General features: G+C 41.4%; 1 protein-coding gene across 1 annotated transcript in view; it reads right to left on the minus strand.

Moving 5' to 3' along the window:
* Positions 1-19,373, minus strand: part of fgf12a (fibroblast growth factor 12a) — a 144,019-nt gene extending 124,646 nt beyond the window's left edge. Inside the window, exon 1 of the mRNA XM_077248704.1 lies at positions 19,221-19,373. Within this exon, the coding sequence (XP_077104819.1) occupies positions 19,221-19,239 (19 nt within the window). The 5' untranslated portion in view covers positions 19,240-19,373. The remainder of the gene's footprint in view (positions 1-19,220) is intronic.
* Between the last annotated feature and the right edge of the window lie 322 nt (positions 19,374-19,695).

The following is a 19,695-nucleotide window of genomic DNA, read 5'->3' on the forward strand; positions in this document are numbered from 1 at the left end:
GCAAGAACCAATGAGGTTCATTCTCGTGTTACGCATCATGTTGTTTGAGTGTCTGCAAGAACCAGTGAGGTTCATTCTCGTGTTATGCAGCACGTTTGAGCTTCCGAAAGAAGCATTGAGGTTCATTCTTGTGTTACGCAGCACGTTTGAGCTTCCCAAAGAACCAATGAGGTTCATTGTACTGTTACGCAGCACGTTTGAGCTTAAAAAAAAAACAATGAGGTTCATTCTCATGCTACGCAGTGAGTTTGTGATTCTGCAAGAACCAATGAGGTTCATTCTCGTGTTATGCAGCATGTTTGAGCTTCAGAAAGAACCAATGAGATTCATTCTTGTGTCACGCAGGAAGTTTTAGATTCTGCAAGAACCAATGAGGTTCATTCTTGTGTTACGCAGCATGTTTAAGATTCTGTAAGAACCAATGAGGTTCATTCTTGTGTTACTCAGCGAGTTTTGAGCTTCTGCAATAACCAATGAGGTTCATTCTCATGTTACGCAGCACATTTGAGCTTCTGCAAGAACCAATGAGGTTCATTCTCATGTTACACAGCACGTTTGAGCTTCAGCATGAACCAATGAGGTTAATTCTCATGTTACGCAGTGAATTTGAGCTTCTGCAAGAACCAATGAGATTCATTCTCGAGTTACGCAGCATGTTTAAGATTCTGCAAGAACCAATGAGGTTCATTCTTTTGTTACGCAGCGAGATTTGAGCTTCTGTAAGAACCAATAAGATTCATTCTCGTGTTACGCAGCACTTTTGAGCTTCCGAAAGAACCAATGAGGCTCATTCTTGTGTTCCGCAGCACGTTTGAGCTTCATCAAATAACCAATGAGGTTCATTCTCGTGTTAGGCATCATGTTTGAGCTTCCGCAAGAACCAATGAGGTTAATTCGTGTGTTACGCAGCGAGTTTGAGCTTCCGCAAGAACCAATGAGATTAATTCTCGTTACGCAGCACATTTGAGCAGCTTCAGCAAGAACCAATGAGATTCATTCTCGTGTTACGCAGCACGTTTGAGATTCTGGAAAAACCAATGAGGTTCATTCTCGTGTTAAGCAGCGAGTTTGGGCTTCCGCAAGAACCAATGAGATTCATACTCGTGTTACCCAGCACGTTTGAGCTTCAGCAAGAACCAATGAGATTCATTCTTGTGTTACGCAGCACGTTTGAGATTCTGCAAGAATCAATGAGGTTCATTCTCGTGTTACGCAGCAAGTTTGAGATTCTGCAAGAATCAATGAGGTTCATTCTCATGTTACACAGCACATTTGAGTTCTGAAAGAACCAATGAGATTCATTCTCATGTTATGCAGCATGTTTGAGCTTCAGCAAGAACCAATGAGATTCATTCTCGTTTTACGCAGCACGTTTAAGATTCTGCAAGAACCAATGAGGTTCATTCTTGTTTTACGCAGCACGTTTAAGATTTTGCAAGAACCAATGAGGTTCATTCTTGTGTTACGCAGCGAGTTTTGAGCTTCTGCAAGAACCAATGAGGTTCATTCTCATGTTGCGCAGCACATTTGAGCTTCTGCAAGAACCAATGAGGTTCATTCTCGTGTTACGCAGCACGTTTGAGCTTCAGCAAGAACCAATGAGATTCATTCTTGTGTTACGCAGGACGTTTAATGCAAGAACCAATGAGGTTCATTCTTGTGTTACGCAGCACGTTTAAGATTCTGTAAGAACCAATGAGGTTCATTCTTGTGTTACTCAGCGAGTTTTGAGCTTCTGCAAGAACCTATGAGGTTCATTCTCATGTTACGCAGCACATTTGAGCTTCTGCAAGAACCAATGAGGTTCATTCTCGTGTTACGCAGCACGTTTGAGCTTCAGCATGAACCAATGAGGTTAATTCTCATGTTACGCAGTGAATTTGAGCTTCTGCAAGAACCAATGAGATTTATTCTCGCGTTACGCAGCATGTTTAAGATTCTGCGAGAGAACCAATGAGGTTCATTCTTTTGTTACGCAGCGAGATTTGAGCTTCTGCAAGAACCAATAAGATTCATTCTTGTGTTCCGCAGCACGTTTGAGCTTCATCAAATAACCAATGAGGTTCATTCTCGTGTTACGCATCATGTTTGAGCTTCCGCAAGAACCAATGAGGTTAATTCTTGTGTTACGCAGCGAGTTTGAGCTTCCGCAAGAACCAATGAGATTAATTCTCGTTAAGGAGCACATTTGAGCTTCAGCAAGAACCAAGGAGATTCATTCTCGTGTTACGCAGCACGTTTGAGATTCTGCAAAAACCAATGAGGTTCATTCTCGTGTTAAGCAGCGAGTTTGGGCTTCCGCAAGAACCAATGAGATTCATACTCGTGTTACGCAGCACATTTGAGTTCAGCAAGAACCAATGAGATTCATTCTTGTGTTACGCAGCACGTTTGAGATTCTGCAAGAATCAATGAGGTTCATTCTCGTGTTACGCAGCAAGTTTGAGATACTGCAAGAATCAATGAGGTTCATTCTCATGTTACACAGCACATTTGAGTTCTGAAAGAACCAATGAGATTCATTCTCATGTTATGCAGCATGTTTGAGCTTCAGCAAGAACCAATGACATTCATTCTCGTGTTACGCAGCACGTTTAAGATTCTGCAAGAACCAATGAAGTTCATTCTTGTGTTACGCAGCACGTTTAAGATTTTGCAAGAACCAAGAAGGTTCATTCTTGTGTTACGCAGCGAGTTTTGAGCTTCCGCAAGAACCAATGAGGTTCATTCTCATGTTACGCAGCACATTTAAGGTTCTGCAAGAACCAATGAGGTTCATTCTCGTGTTACGCAGCACGTTTGAGCTTCAGCAAGAACCAATGAGGATAATTCTCATGTTACGCAGTGAATTTGAGCTTCTGCAAGAACCAATGAGATTCATTCTAGAGTTACGCAGCACGTTTAAGATTCTGCAAGAACCAACGAGGTTCATTCTTTTGTTACGCAGCGAGTGTTGAGCTTCTGCAAGAATCAGTGAAGTTAATTCTCATGTTACGCACCGAGTTTGAGCTTCCGCAATAACCAATGAGGTTCATTCTTGTGTTACGCAGCACGTTTCAACTTTGTCAAAAAACAATGAGGTTCATTCTTGTGTTACACAGCACGTTTCAGCTTTGTCAAAAAACCAATGAGGTTCATTCTCGTGTTACGCATCATGTTTGAGCTTCTGCAAGAACCAATGACATTCATTCTCGTGTTAGGCAGCACGTTTAAGACTCTGCAAGAACCAATGAGGTTCATTCTCATGTTACGCAGCACATTTGAGCTTCTGCAAGAACCAATGAGGTTCATTCTCGTGTTACGCAGCATGTTTGAGCTACAGAAAGAACCAATGGGATTCATTGTTGTGTTACTCAACGAGTTTCAGCTTCAGCAAAAACCCATGAGGTTCATTCTCGTGTATTGCAGCAAGTTTGAGCTTCATCAAAAAAACAATGAGATTCATTCTCGTGTTACGCAGCACGTTTGAGCTTCCGCAAGAACCAATGAGGTTCATTCTTGTGTTACTTAGCACGTTTGAGCTTTGTAAAAAATACAATGAGGTTCATTCTTGTGTTATGCAGCACGTTTGAGCTTCATCAAAAAACCAATGAGGTTCATTCTCATGTTACGCAGCACGTTTGAGCTTCCGAAAGAACCAATGAGGTTAATTCTCGTTACGCAGCACGTTTGAGCTTCATCAAAAAACCAATGAGGTTCATTCTCGTGTTACGCAGCACGTTTGAGCTTTGTCAAAAAACCAATGAGGTTCATTCTCGTGTTAGGCAGCACGTTTGAGCTTCATGAAAAAAACAATGAGGTTCATTCTCGTGTTACGCAGCACGTTTGAGCTTCCGCAAGAACCAATTAGGTTCATTCTTGTGTTACGCAGCACGTTTGAGCTTTGTAAAAAATACAATGAGGTTCATTCTCATGTTACGCAGCACTTTTGAGCTTCTGAAAGAACCAATAAGGTTCATTCTTGTGTTCCAGAGCACGTTTGAGCTTCATCAAATAACCAATGAGGTTCATTCTCGTGTTAAGCATCATGTTTGAGCTTCCGCAAGAACCAATGACATCAATTCTTGTGTTACGCAGCGAGTTTGAGCTTCCGCAAGAACCAATGAGATTAATTCTCGTTACGCAGCACATATGAGATTCTGCAAGAACCAATGAGGTTCATTCTCGTGTTAAGCAGCGAGTTTGAGCTTCCGCAAGAACCAATGAGATTCATATTCGTGTTACGCAGCACATTTGAGCTTCAGCAAGAACCAATGAGATTCATTCTCGTGTAACACAAGAATGAACCTCATTTTTTTTGACAAAGCTGAAACGTGCTGCGTAACACAAGAATGAACCTCATTGGTTCTTGCGGAAGCTCAAACTCGGCGCGTAACATGAGAACTAACTTAACTGATTCTTGCTGAAGCTCATACGCAGCACTTTTGAGCTTCCGAAAGAACCAATGAGGTTCATTCTTGTGTTCCGCAGCACGTTTGAGCTTCATCAAATAAACAATGAGGGTCATTTTCGTGTTACGCATCATGTTTGAGCTTCTGCAAGAACCAATGAGGTTAATTCTTGTGTTACGCAGTGTTTGAGCTTCCGCAAGAACCAATGAGATTAATTCTCGTTACGCAGCACAATTGAGATTCTGCTAGAACCAATGAGGTTCATTCTCGTGTTAAGCAGCGAGTTTGAGCTTTCTCAAGAACCAATGAGATTCATACTTGTGTTACGCAGCACATTTGAGCTTCAGCAAGAACCAATGAGATTCATCCTCGTGTTACGCAGCACGTTTGAGATTCTTCAAGAATCAATGAGGTTCATTCTCGTGTTACGCAGCAAGTTTGAGATTCTGCAAGAATCAATGAGGTTCATTCTCATGTTACACAGCACATTTGAGTTCTGAAAGAACCAATGAGATTCATTCTCATGTTATGCAGCATGTTTGAGCTTCAACAAGAACCAATGTCATTCATTCTCGTGTTACGCAGCAAGTTTAAGATTCTGCAAGAACCAGTGAGGTTCATTCTTGTGTTACGCAGCACGTTTAAGATTTTGCAAGAACCAATGAGGTTCATTCTTGTGTTACACAGCGAGTTTTGAGCTTCTGCAAGAACCAATGAGGTTCATTCTCATGTTACGCAGCACATTTGAGCTTCTGCAAGAACCAATGAGGTTCATTCTCGTGTTACGCAGCACGTTTGAGCTTCAGCAAGAATCAATGAGGTTAATTCTCATGTTACGCAGTGAATTTGAGCTTCTGCAAGAACCGATGAGATTCATTCTAGAGTTACGCAGCACGTTTAATATTCTGCAAGAACCAATGAGGTGCATTCTTTTGTTACACAGCGAGTTTTGAGCTTCTGCAAGAACCAATGAGATTCATTCTCGTGTTACGCAGCACGTTTGAGCTTCTGCAAGAACCAATGAGTTTAATTCTCATGTCACGCAGTGAATTTGAGCTTCTGCAAAAACCAATGAGGTTAATTCTCGTGTTACGCAGCACGTTTGAGCTTCAGCAAGAATCAGTGAAGTTAGTTCTCATGTTACGCACCGAGTTTGAGCTTCCGCAAGAACCAATGAGGTTCATTCTTGTGTTACGCAGCACGTTTCAGCTTTGTCAAAAAAAATGAGGTTCATTCTTGTGTTACACAGCACGTTTCAGCTTTGTCAAAAAACCAATGAGGTTCATTCTCATGTTACACATCATGTTTGAGCTTCTGCAAGAACCAATAAGATTCATTCTCAAGTTATGCAGCATGTTTGAGCTTCAGCAAGAACCAATGAGATTTATTCTCGTGTTACGCAGCACGTTTAAGATTCTGCAAGAACCAATGAGGTTCATTCTTGTGTTACGCAGCGAGTTTTGAGCTTCTGCAAGAACCAATGAGGTTCATTCTCATGTTACGCAGCACATTTGAGCTCCACAAGAACCAATGAGATTCATTCTCGTGTTACGCAGAACGTTTGAGCTTCAGAAAGAACCAATGGGATTCATTGTTGTGTTACTCAACGAATTTGAGCTTCAGCAAAAACTAATGAGGTTCATTCTCGTGTATCGCAGCACGTTTGAGCTTCATCAAAAAACCAATGAGGTTCATTCTCATGTTACGCAGCACTTTTGAGCTTCCGAAAGAACCAATGAGGTTCATTATTGTGTTCCGCAGCACGTTTGAGCTTCATCAAATAATCAATGAGGTTCATTCTCATGTTACGCATCATGTTTGAGCTTCCGCAAGACCAATGAGGTTAATTCTTGTGTTACGCAGCGAGTTTGAGCTTCCGCAAGAACCAATGAGATTAATTCTCGTTACGCAGCACATATGAGCTTCAGCAAGAACCATTGAGATTCATTCTCGTGTTACGCAGCACGTTTAAGATTTTGCAAGAACCAATGAGGTTCATTCTTGTGTTATGCAGCGAGCTTTGAGCTTCTGCAAGAACCAATGAGGTTCATTCTCATGTTACACAGCACTTTTGAGCTTCTGTAAGAACCAATGAGGTTCATTCTCGTGTTACGCAGCACGTTTGAGCTTCAGCAAGAACCAATGAGTTTAATTCTCATGTTACGCAGTGAATTTGAGCTTCTGCAAAAACCAATGAGGTTAATTCTCGTGTTACGCAGCACGTTTGAGCTTCTGCAAGAACCAATGAGTTTAATTCTCATGTTACGCAGTGAATTTGAGCTTCTGCAAAAACCAATGAGGTTAATTCTCGTGTTACGCAGCACGTTTGAGCTTCAGCAAGAATCAGTGAAGTTAGTTCTCATGTTACGCACCGAGTTTGAGCTTCCGCAAGAACCAATGAGGTTCATTCTTGTGTTACGCAGCACGTTTCAGCTTTGTCAAAAAAAATGAGGTTCATTCTTGTGTTACACAGCACGTTTCAGCTTTGTCAAAAAACCAATGAGGTTCATTCTCATGTTACACATCATGTTTGAGCTTCTGCAAGAACCAATGAGATTCATTCTCAAGTTATGCAGCATGTTTGAGCTTCAGCAAGAACCAATGAGATTTATTCTCGTGTTACGCAGCACGTTTAAGATTCTGCAAGAACCAATGAGGTTCATTCTTGTGTTACGCAGCGAGTTTTGAGCTTCTGCAAGAACCAATGAGGTTCATTCTCATGTTACGCAGCACATTTGAGCTCCACAAGAACCAATGAGATTCATTCTCGTGTTACGCAGAACGTTTGAGCTTCAGAAAGAACCAATGGGATTCATTGTTGTGTTACTCAACGAATTTGAGCTTCAGCAAAAACTAATGAGGTTCATTCTCGTGTATCGCAGCACGTTTGAGCTTCATCAAAAAACCAATGAGGTTCATTCTCATGTTACGCAGCACTTTTGAGCTTCCGAAAGAACCAATGAGGTTCATTATTGTGTTCCGCAGCACGTTTGAGCTTCATCAAATAATCAATGAGGTTCATTCTCATGTTACGCATCATGTTTGAGCTTCCGCAAGACCAATGAGGTTAATTCTTGTGTTACGCAGCGAGTTTGAGCTTCCGCAAGAACCAATGAGATTAATTCTCGTTACGCAGCACATATGAGCTTCAGCAAGAACCATTGAGATTCAATCTCGTGTTACGCAGCACGTTTAAGATTTTGCAAGAACCAATGAGGTTCATTCTTGTGTTATGCAGCGAGCTTTGAGCTTCTGCAAGAACCAATGAGGTTCATTCTCATGTTACACAGCACTTTTGAGCTTCTGTAAGAACCAATGAGGTTCATTCTCGTGTTACGCAGCACGTTTGAGCTTCTGCAAGAACCAATGAGGTTAATTCTCATGTTACGCAGTGAATTTGAGCTTCTGCAAGAACCAATGAGATTCATTCTCGAGTTACGCAGCACGTTTAAGATTCTGCAAGAACCAATGAGGTTCATTCTTTTGTTACGCAGCGAGTTTTGAGCTTCTGCAAGAACCAATTAGATTCATTCTCGTGTTACGCAGCACGTTTGAGCTTCTGCAAGAACCAATGAGGTTAATTCTCATGTTACGCAGTGATTTTGAGCTTCTGCAAGAACCAATGAGGTTCATTCTCGTGTTACGCAGCACGTTTGAGCTTCAGCAAGAATCAGTGAATTTAATTCTCATGTTACGCACCGAGTTTGAGCTTCCGCAAGAACCAATGAGGTTCATTATTGTGTTACACAGCACGTTTCAGCTTTTTCAAAAAACCAAGAGGATCATTCTTGTGTTACACAGCACGGCAATGAGGTTAATTCTTGTGTTACGCAGCGAGTTTTGAGCTTCCGCAAGAACCAATGAGATTAATTCTCGTTACGCAGCACATATGAGCTTCAGCAAGAACCAATGAGATTCATTCTCGTGTTACGCAGCACGTTTAAGATTTTGCAAGAACCAATGAGGTTCATTCTTGTGTTATGCAGCGAGCTTTGAGCTTCTGCAAGAACCAATGAGGTTCATTCTCATGTTACACAGCACTTTTGAGCTTCTGTAAGAACCAATGAGGTTCATTCTCGTGTTACGCAGCACGTTTGAGCTTCAGCAAGAACCAATGAGGTTAATTCTCATGTTACGCAGTGAATTTGAGCTTCTGCAAGAACCAATGAGATTCATTCTCGTGTTACGCAGCACGTTTAAGATTCTGCAAGAACCAATGAGGTTCATTCTTGTGTTACGCAGTACATTTGAGCTTCTGCAAGAACCAATGAGATTCATTCTCGTGTTACGCAGCACGTTTGAGCTTCAGAAGGAACCAATGGGATTCATTGTTTTGTTACTCAACGAGTTTGAGCTTCTGCAAAAACCAATGAGGTTAATTCTCGTGTTACGCAGCACGTTTGAGCTTCTGCAAGAACCAATGAGTTTAATTCTCATGTTACGCAGTGAATTTGAGCTTCTGCAAAAACCAATGAGGTTAATTCTCGTGTTACGCAGCACTTTTGAGCTTCAGCAAGAATCAGTGAAGTTAGTTCTCATGTTACGCACCGAGTTTGAGCTTCCGCAAGAACCAATGAGGTTCATTCTTGTGTTACGCAGCACGTTTCAGCTTTGTCAAAAAAAATGAGGTTCATTCTTGTGTTACACAGCACGTTTCAGCTTTGTCAAAAAACCAATGAGGTTCATTCTCATGTTACACATCATGTTTGAGCTTCTGCAAGAACCAATGAGATTCATTCTCAAGTTATGCAGCATGTTTGAGCTTCAGCAAGAACCAATGAGATTTATTCTCGTGTTACGCAGCACGTTTAAGATTCTGCAAGAACCAATGAGGTTCATTCTTGTGTTACGCAGCGAGTTTTGAGCTTCTGCAAGAACCAATGAGGTTCATTCTCATGTTACGCAGCACATTTGAGCTCCACAAGAACCAATGAGATTCATTCTTGTGTTACGCAGAACGTTTGAGCTTCAGAAAGAACCAATGGGATTCATTGTTGTGTTACTCAACGAATTTGAGCTTCAGCAAAAATTAATGAGGTTCATTCTCGTGTATCGCAGCACGTTTGAGCTTCATCAAATAATCAATGAGGTTCATTCTCATGTTACGCATCATGTTTGAGCTTCCGCAAGACCAATGAGGTTAATTCTTGTGTTACGCAGCGAGTTTGAGCTTCCGCAAGAACCAATGAGATTAATTCTCGTTACGCAGCACATATGAGCTTCAGCAAGAACCATTGAGATTCATTCTCGTGTTACGCAGCACGTTTAAGATTTTGCAAGAACCAATGAGGTTCATTCTTGTGTTATGCAGCGAGCTTTGAGCTTCTGCAAGAACCAATGAGGTTCATTCTCATGTTACACAGCACTTTTGAGCTTCCGCAAGAACCAATGAGGTTAATTCTCATGTTACGCAGTGAATGTGAGCTTCTGCAAGAACCAATGAGATTCATTCTCAAGTTACACAGCACGTTTAAGATTCTGTAAGAACCAATGAGGTTCATTCTTTTGTTATGCAGCGAGTTTTGAGCTTCTGCAAGAACCAATTAGATTCATTCTCGTGTTACGCAGCACGTTTGAGCTTCTGCAAGAACCAATGAGGTTAATTATCATGTTACGCAGTGATTTTGAGCTTCTGCAAGAACCAATGAGGTTCATTCTCGTGTTACGCAGCACGTTTGAGCTTCAGCAAGAATCAGTGAATTTAATTCTCATGTTACGCACCGAGTTTGAGCTTCCGCAAGAACCAATGAGGTTCATTCTTGTGTTACACAGCACGTTTCAGCTTTTTCAAAAAACCAAGAGGATCATTCTTGTGTTACACAGCACGGCAATGAGGTTAATTCTTGTGTTACGCAGCGAGTTTGAGCTTCCGCAAGAACCAATGAGATTAATTCTCGTTACGCAGCACATATGAGCTTCAGCAAGAACCAATGAGATTCATTCTCGTGTTACGCAGCACGTTTAAGATTTTGCAAGAACCAATGAGGTTCATTCTTGTGTTATGCAGCGAGCTTTGAGCTTCTGCAAGAACCAATGAGGTTCATTCTCATGTTACACAGCACTTTTGAGCTTCTGTAAGAACCAATGAGGTTCATTCTCGTGTTACGCAGCACGTTTGAGCTTCAGCAAGAACCAATGAGGTTAATTCTCATGTTACGCAGTGAATTTGAGCTTCTGCAAGAACCAATGAGATTCATTCTCGTGTTACGCAGCACGTTTAAGATTCTGCAAGAACCAATGAGGTTCATTCTTGTGTTACGCAGCGAGTTTTGAGCTTCTGCAAGAACCAATGAGGTTCATTCTCATGTTACGCAGTACATTTGAGCTTCTGCAAGAACCAATACGATTCATTCTCGTGTTACGCAGCACGTTTGAGCTTCAGAAGGAACCAATGGGATTCATTGTTTTGTTACTCAACGAGTTTGAGCTTCAGCAAATTCCAATGAGGTTCATTCTTGTGTATCGCAGGACGTTTGAGCTTCATCAAAAAAACAATGAGGTTCATTCTCGTGTTACGCAGCACGTTTGAGCTTTGTAAAAAATACAATGAGGTTCATTCTTGTGTTACGCAGCACGTTTGAGCTTCATCAAAAAAACAATGAGGTTCATTCTCATTTTACGCAGCACGTTTGAGCTTCCGAAAGAACCAATGAGGGTAATTCTCGTTGCAGCACGTTTGAGCTTCATCAAAAAACCAATGAGGTTCATTCTCGTGTTACGCACCACGTTTGATCTTTGTCAAAAAACCAATGAGGTTCATTCTCGTGTAACGCAGCACGTTTGAGCTAGGGATGGGGCGATTACCGGTTTCACTATAAAACACGATAAAATGTACTGACGGTTAGTAATATCGTTTAAAATTCAATTATGATTAAAACCGTGTTTGATTATCGTAACACGTTATTTTAATAACTCACTATAAATCCTGTCCAGCCAGCAACAGTCTGACGCATGCGCGCAATGTTGGGGTTTTTTTTATTCGAGAAGGAATGGCGGAAGGCAGTGACCGTGCTCTGGAGATTTTTCAGCCTTTTAAGAGGACCACATCTGAGGTATGGTCATATTTTGGCATTTACAAAAATCCTGAGGAAAACTTAATCGAGGATGGTCACTCTGTCTGCAAAACATGCACATAAAAAGTCGCTGCGATAGGGGTAAACTAGGAATGCTAACCGATGACCGTTTGACCGATGGTTGACCGTCTCAACGTTAACCGATCAAAGTTGTCGGTAGTCGGTTAAAAAAAAAAGTGATCTCTAAATTAGGCTATTATAGACCGTGGACTAAACGCTACTACAGTTAGCCATCTCATTCCAAGATATTTTTGTGTGAAGTGAACAAATCCCTCACACTCAATTTTTCATAACTCGCCTGTTTGTACTTAATAAACCAATAAAAACATTTGGCGCGAGGTCACAGCGTTTGGGTTCACGCGCTCACAAGGTTTGGGAAAGGTAAACAGGCTACAGGCTAAAACACTCGAGGTTAGAGCCAGGGCAGACGACAGGATGAAGCGTGCAAAGAAAAGTAGTGTGTGGGACCATTTCACCAAAAAGAATGACACAGTAAGTTGCAACTTAATTGTGTGATACAGTGCTTAAATACAGTAGTAATACTGTAGAAATACATTACATCTACATTTCAGTGGTAACAGATAAGGTGATGATGATCATCATCTTTCTTTATTATTGTTAGGACTAACGTTACCTCAAACTAAAGCAGAGTCTCTTCGGAGCTGTCATTTCCTTAAATGAGCCGCTGCAATGTTTCAAATGAGCTTCTAACGCTAGACTAACGACTTTATTTTCAACGCGAGCACCTTGTACCCAAACCATTTCAAAACTAAAGAGCCATTTGTCCTCCGATTACATACAAGCTCCTCGGCGCCGCGTTTGCGGGACTCATGTTTCGCGCAGTAGGGGATTTTAAAAAAGTGACGTGAGTGGACGCGCGGCGCCTCCAAATAGAGGTCTCTGCAGACGGTAATAGGAGTTACCAAATCAGGGGGCGAGGCCATAAACAGAGGGGCGTTTTCAACCGCGTTACCTGATTTGCCCACGTCACAGTGTGGGTAGGTCTTAGGCCGTGTGTCCACCAAAGCGTTTTTAGCCGGCTGAAAACGCTGGACGCTCTGCTGAAACGCCTAGCTGTGGGCGCTTGAGAGCGTTTTGGCAGCGCTGCGTTTTTTCAGTTGAGACGATTCGTTGCTATGATACAGAATATCCGCAGCACAGTTTACTTGTAACTGATTTCGCAGATAATTTTGTTTCATACTAAAAATTTATTTTTCATCCATTTTGTTCGGTTAGCTCTGCTGATTGACGTTGTACAGAAAGAATGTTGTGACAGTTGGTCGTGTGGTATTTGTCCCGCCCCTCCTCCACTGTGATTGGACGGCTGTGTAAAAAGTGACAGTGATGAGCGCAGCGTTTTACCCAAAGTTGAACATTTTTCAACTTTCGCGACCAGTAAAAAACGCCGGGCGCTCAGCGCTTGAGCGTTAAATACACGCTCAGCGCCTCGTTACGCTCATGGCGTTTAAAAAACGCGGCGCTCCCATTGAAAACAATTGGAATATTACGCCAGCTGCGTGAAAAAACACTTTGGTGGACACACGGCCTTAGGGGTGGGGTCGGGAGAAGGGCATCCTTTTCATTGCATGATTTATAAACACCCACCAGTGTGAAAACACCCACAAATTTAGAAACGCCCACTTTTGTTCTGCAGAGACCTCCTACTCGGCGCCGGGGCAGTGTGTGTGTGTGTGTGTGTGTGTGTGTGTGTGTGTGTGTGTGTGTGTGTGTGTGTGTGTGTGTGTGTGTGTGTGTGTGTGTGTGTGTTTGTGTGTGTGTGTGTGAGCGGGAGACAGAGAGAGATGCGACAGAGTTGCGAAATTGCAGGCGCGGCTCGAAATTGGCTATTTTTCAAATAGCGTTGGATATTTTAAACTAATCGGTTAACCGGTTTCAACCGGCTAATGCGGCTCGGTGGTCGGTCAAGAAAATTTTTAGTTTTCGCCATCCCTAGGGTAAACACTTCAAATCTGCCGAGTCGTCCTGTGTGACCATCATCCACTGTTGTAGCGGACGCAAGGCAAGTTAACTTTGACTTCAATACTAAAACTACATCTGGGAAATAATTGGGCACAAAATGTTGTTTTGAGTTGAAATATTTTATCTCACTCACTTGAAATAAACGTGAAGCTTCCGCAAAGAAAAGTTCGCAGCAAGTGGCTTTGAGCCAAAGACGAACGAACAAGTTCAAACAAGACTATTAAGAGTGACATTTAAGAGATATTAATGTATATTCATTGTACACTTATAACACCGATTTCTTTTTACCACATAATTACGGGGACATATTGAATAGAGATTAATGTCTCTATTCTTAGCTGTTAAATCCATTTTGTACAGCTTACAAAACTCGTCCAGACAAGATGATCACAACAATATTATCAAATTCTGTAAACAATAAATCAACTGCGATTTCATTTTCAATACAATCAAAAACGGAGACGCAATATGTCAAGTTGTATTTGAATGAAATGAGAGCGCGCATCCGTTGTGATGCATGGATGTGCGCTGAGTTATAATATGTTGCTATTGACGACGGCATTATAAGGAAGGAAATGCCACAGAATCTTGCTTTAAAAAGTGCATAGAGCTGCTTGTTTTATTTGTTGTTTGTTGATTCCTAAATATAAAACTTGTTGAAATGTTTTCAGTGTGAGCATCAGTTCTTTTTTAACACTTTCATCTTGTTTTAACAAAACCGTGATAATATTGATAATCACGATAATTTCGGTCACTATAATCGTGATATGAAATTTTCATACCATGTTACGCTGCAAGTTTTTAGCTTTGTAAAAAATACAATGATGTTCATTCTCGTGTTACGCAGCACGTTTGAGCTTCATCAAAAAACCAATGAGGTTCATTCTCATGTTACGCAGCACTTTTGAGCTTCCGAAAGAACCAATGAGGTTCATTCTCATGTTCCGCAGCACGTTTGAGCTTCATCAAATAACCAATGAGGTTCATTCTCGTGTTACGCATCATGTTTCAGCTTCCACAAGAACCAATGAGGTTCATTCTTGTGTTACGCAGCGAGTTTGAGCTTTCGCAAGACCCAATGAGATTAATTCTCGTGTTACGCAGCACGTTTGAGCTTCAGCAAGAACCAATGAGGTTAATTCTCATGTTACGCATCATGTTTGAGCTTCCACAAGAACCAATGAGGTTAATTCTTGTGTTACGCAGCGAGTTTGAGCTTTCGCAAGAACCAATGAGATTAATTCTCGTGTTACGCAGCACGTTTGAGCTTCAGCAAGAACCAATGAGGTTCATTCTCGTGTTACGCAGCACGTTTGAGATTCTGCAAGAACCAATGAGGTTCATTCTCGTGTTAAGCAGCGAGTTTGAGCTTCCGCAAGAACCAATGAGGTACATACTTGTGTTACGCACCACATTTGAGCTTTGTCAAAAAAACAATGAGGTTCATTCTCATGTTACGCATCATGTTTGAGCTTTTGTAAGAACCAATGAGGTTCATTCTCGTGTTACGCAGCACGTTTGAGCTTCTGCAAGAACCAATGAGGTTCATTCTTGTGTTACGCAGTGAATTTGTGCTTCAGCAAGAACAGTGAGGTTCATTCTCGATTTACGCAGCACGTTTGAGCTTCTGCAAGAACCAATGAGGTTCGTTCTTCTGTTACGCAGCACGTTTGAGCTTTATCAAAAAACCAATGAGGTTCATTCTTGTGTTACGCATCATGTTTCAGCTTCTGCAAGAACCAATGAGGTTTATTCTCATGTTACACATCATGTTTGAGCTTCAGCAAGAACCAATGAGATTCATCCTCATGTTACGCACCGAGTTTGAGCTTCCGCAAGAACCAATGAGGTTCATACTTGTGTTACGCACCACATTTGAGCTTTGTCAAAAAAACAATGAGGTTCATTCTCATGTTACGCATCATGTTTGAGCTTTTGGAAGAACCAATGAGGTTCATTCTCGTGTTACGCAGCATGTTTGAGCTTCTGCAAGAACCAATGAGGTTCATTCTTGTGTTACGCAGCACGTTTGAGCTTCTACAAGAACCAATGACGTTCATTCTCGTGTTACGCAGCGAGTTTGAGCTTCTGCAAGAACCAATGAGGTTCGTTCTTCTGTTACGCAGCACGTTTGAGCTTTATCATAAAACCATTGAGGTTCATTCTTGTGTTAAGCATCATGTTTCAGCTTCTGCAAGAAGCAATAAGGTTCATTCTCATGTTACGCATCATGTTGTTTGAGCTTCTGCAAGAACCAATGAGGTTCATTCTCATGTTACACATCATGTTTGAGCTTCAGCAAGAACCAATGAGGTTAATTCTTGTTACGCAGCGAGTTTGAGCTTCTGCAAGAACCAATGAGATTCATTCTCGTTACGCAGCACATTTGAGCTTCAGCAAGAACCAATGAGATTCATTCCCGTATTACGCAGCACGTTTGAGATTCTGCAAGAACCAATGAGGTTCATTCTAGTGTTAAGCAGCGAGTTTGAGCTTCCGCAAGAACCAATGAGGTTCATTCTTATGTTCCACAGCACGTTTGAGCTTCATCAAATAACCAATGAGGTTCATTCTCGTGTTACGCATCATGTTTGAGCTTCCACAAGAACCAATGAGGTTAATTCTTGTGTTACGCAGCGAGTTTGAGCTTTCGCAAGAACCAATGAGATTAATTCTTTTTACGCAGCACATTTGAGCTTCAGCAAGAACCAATGAGATTAATTCTCGTGTTACGCAGCACGTTTGAGATTCTGCAAGAACCAATGAGGTTCATTCTCGTGTTAAGCAGCGAGTTTGAGCTTCCGCAAGAACCAATGAAATTCATACTCGTGTTACGCAGCACATTTGAGGTTCAGCAAGAACCAATGAGATTCATTCTCGTGTTACGCAGCACGTTTGAGATTCTGCAAGGATTAATGAGGTTCGTTCTCGTGTTACGCAGCAAGTTTGAGATTCTGCAAGAATCAATGAGGTTCATTCTCATATTACACAGCACATTTGAGTTCTGAAAGAACCAATGAGATTCATCCTCATGTTACGCACCGAGTTTGAGCTTCCGCTAGAACCAATGAGGTTCATACTTGTGTTACGCACCACATTTGAGCTTTGTCAAAAAAACAATGAGGTTCATTCTCATGTTACGCATCATGTTTGAGCTTTTGGAAGAACCAATGAGGTTCATTCTCGTGTTACGCAGCACGTTTGAGCTTCTGCAAGAACCAATGAGGTTCATTCTTGTGTTACGCAGTGAATTTGTGCTTCAGCAAGAACAATGAGGTTCATTCTCGATTTACGCAGCACGTTTGAGCTTCTGCAAGAACCAATGACATTCATTCTCGTGTTACGCAGCGAGTTTGAGCTTCTGCAAGAACCAATGAGGTTCGTTCTTCTGTTACGCAGCACGTTTGAGCTTTATCAAAAAACCAATGAGGTTCATTCTTGTGTTACGCATCATGTTTCAGCTTCTGCAAGAACCAATAAGGTTCATTCTCATGTTACGCATCATGTTGTTTGAGCTTCTGCAAGAACCAATGAGGTTCATTCTCATGTTACACATCATGTTTGAGCTTCAGCAAGAACCAATGAGGTTAATTCTTGTTACGCAGCGAGTTTGAGCTTCTGGAAGAACCAATGAGATTCATTCTTGTTACGCAGCACATTTGAGCTTCAGCAAGAACCAATGAGATTCATTCTCGTGTTACGCAGCACGTTTGAGATTCTGCGAGAACCAACGAGGTTCATTCTCGTGTTAAGCAGCGAGTTTGAGCTTCCGCAAGAACCAATGAGGTTCATTCTTGTGTTACGCAGCGAGTTTGAGCTTCCACAAGAACCAATGAGATTCATACTCGTGTTACACAGCACATTTGAGCTTCAGCAAGAACCCATGAGATTCATTCTCGTGTTATGCAGCACGTTTGATATTCTGCAAGAATCAATGAGGTTCATTCTCGTGTTACGCAGCAAGTTTGAGCTTCTGCAAGAACCAATGTGGTTCATTCTCATGTTATGCAGCACGTTTGAGCTTCCGCAAGAACCAATGAGGTTCATTCTTCTGTTACGCAGCACGTTTGAGCTTCATCAAAAAACCAATGAGGTTCATTCTTGTGTTACGCATCATGTTTGAGCTTCTGCAAGAACCAATGAGGTTCATTCTCGTGTTACGCAGCACGTTTGAGCTTCTGCAAGAACCAATGAGGTTCATTCTTGTGTTACGCAGCACGTTTGAGCTTCTGCAAGAACCAATGAGGTTCATTCTCGTGTTACACAGCATGTTTGAGCTTCTGCAATAACCATTGAGCTTCATTCTTATGTTACGCAGCACAGCAATATATGTTTATATGTGAATAAAAGCCTGAATCAAATCTCTTCATCATATAAAGCGATCAAGTCTCTTCAGAAATTTTGGACTAAACCGCTCAATTCATATGGATTAGTTTTACAATCTATAAACTTTTTCAAGTATCAAAGTGGAAGTTGCGCAGCTGTCAATGGAGGGACAGAAATAGCCCAGATTTTATCAAAAATATCTTAATTTTTAATGAAAGTCTTGCGGGTTTGGAACAACATGAGGCTTAGTAATTAATGACAGACTTTTCATTTTTGGGTGAACTTACCAAGATAGATAGATAGATAGATAGATAGATAGATAGATAGATAGATAGATAGATAGATAGATAGATAGATAGATAGATAGATAGATAGATAGATAGATAGAAAATGAAATTATGTGGGATTGGGAATGATGAATATTGTTGTTGGATAAAGAGAAGAGATCAAAGAGATGAGAGAGAATTATATTATAGAGAGATCTATATAGAGAACTATATTAAGGCAGCAAGATGTAGAGGATGGAGTGCACTTCTTCATGAAAAAAAAACGATGGACAAACAGAAAAGATGTGTAGGTCAGCAGAAAGATTTCAGGATTAATGAAGCTAAGAAAACCTTTACACTGTGAATGCACACATTATTTCTATCCCCACCTTCCCCGTGTGTGTCTGTTTTGACACGGAGTCAGTCAAAGTATAAGAACAAAAGCTCACAACCCTGAAGTAATATGCCAGTTTAACGTCAATAGAACCTTTTTATTTAACATAAACTGATAGTGGATTATCTTCTCTGCCTTTAAATAAATCACTCATCAACATTGCAGAGCACATGGTGATGGAGAGAGTTTCTTTCTTTTTTTTTTTGCTTGGATGCCTGGCATGCTGATCGGCGGGCTCAGTGCCACAAAATCCACATCACACATTCATGTGTCCCAAAAAGGGGACAACCAGCACTTTTTATAGGAGCAGCTGGCCCAGCCCCTGGTTGACAAATAAATTCACACAAAAAGGCACACAAACTCCTGTTCAAATTTATGAAATATCACAGTAGGCTTTGGAATAAAAAAAAAGTCAACTTATAGTTAATTCGAGTAACGAAACAGTGAGTTTTGTGCTTTGTGTTTACAGGATTTTGGTTTGCTCAGCATCTGCACAGGGGGAAAGGAAAGCAGCCGCTGCCTGTATCTTGGCACACACTCTCTCAAGCCTAATGCTCATATATCATCTGATCTACCCACTCAACACTAACTACACAGCATTAAAAATCATCCCATCCTAACAGAATGTCCACATGTACCGGATATTTTGCAGTTCGCTAAGCTTTAAAGTCCGAATACTGCATTGAGCTCAGCACACTTCCGCAGTCCACTTTCCCCGAAAACCCCTAAAGCGCATTCACTCTATCCCGGCGTGATAAAAAACACGTCAATGACTCTGGAAGTTTCTTACCTTTATCTCCTTTATCCATGTTGCGCGGTGTTTTGGAGGAATCTCTCGTGGCTGCAGTTTTTGTTGCGGGATGCGTAAAGGGCAGATACAGTACAGTGTGCTGAACCTCGCAGTAGTCGAGCAGCACAGAGCAGTCTTTACACAGCGCTATTGATGAATGAGTAGGCTATGAGAGAGTTTGTGTTCCGGACACACAGGGCGGGAGTGCACTGTACTCGTGCATGAACGTGTGTTCAAGAAAGATAGAGAAAGAGATAATAATTAATTGCTGTCGACGGAGCTGACTTTCTGTAGCGCTGAAACGCTTTGTTTGTGTGGCTGCCAAGAGTGAATAATCATTACCACAGCACAGTCACTGCGTCTGGTTATAATTACCCTGTTTAACTGAATACAACCAAGCATATGTTTGAACAAGTGGTAACACTTTACATTAAGGTTAATTAGTAACTACATTAGTTAACATGAACTAATAATG

The sequence above is a fragment of the Siphateles boraxobius genome, unplaced genomic scaffold (genome assembly GCF_051911475.1).
Source record: "Siphateles boraxobius isolate OS27281-9 unplaced genomic scaffold, OSU_SipBor_1 1, whole genome shotgun sequence".
In the NCBI taxonomy this organism is placed as follows: Eukaryota; Metazoa; Chordata; class Actinopteri; order Cypriniformes; family Leuciscidae; genus Siphateles; species Siphateles boraxobius.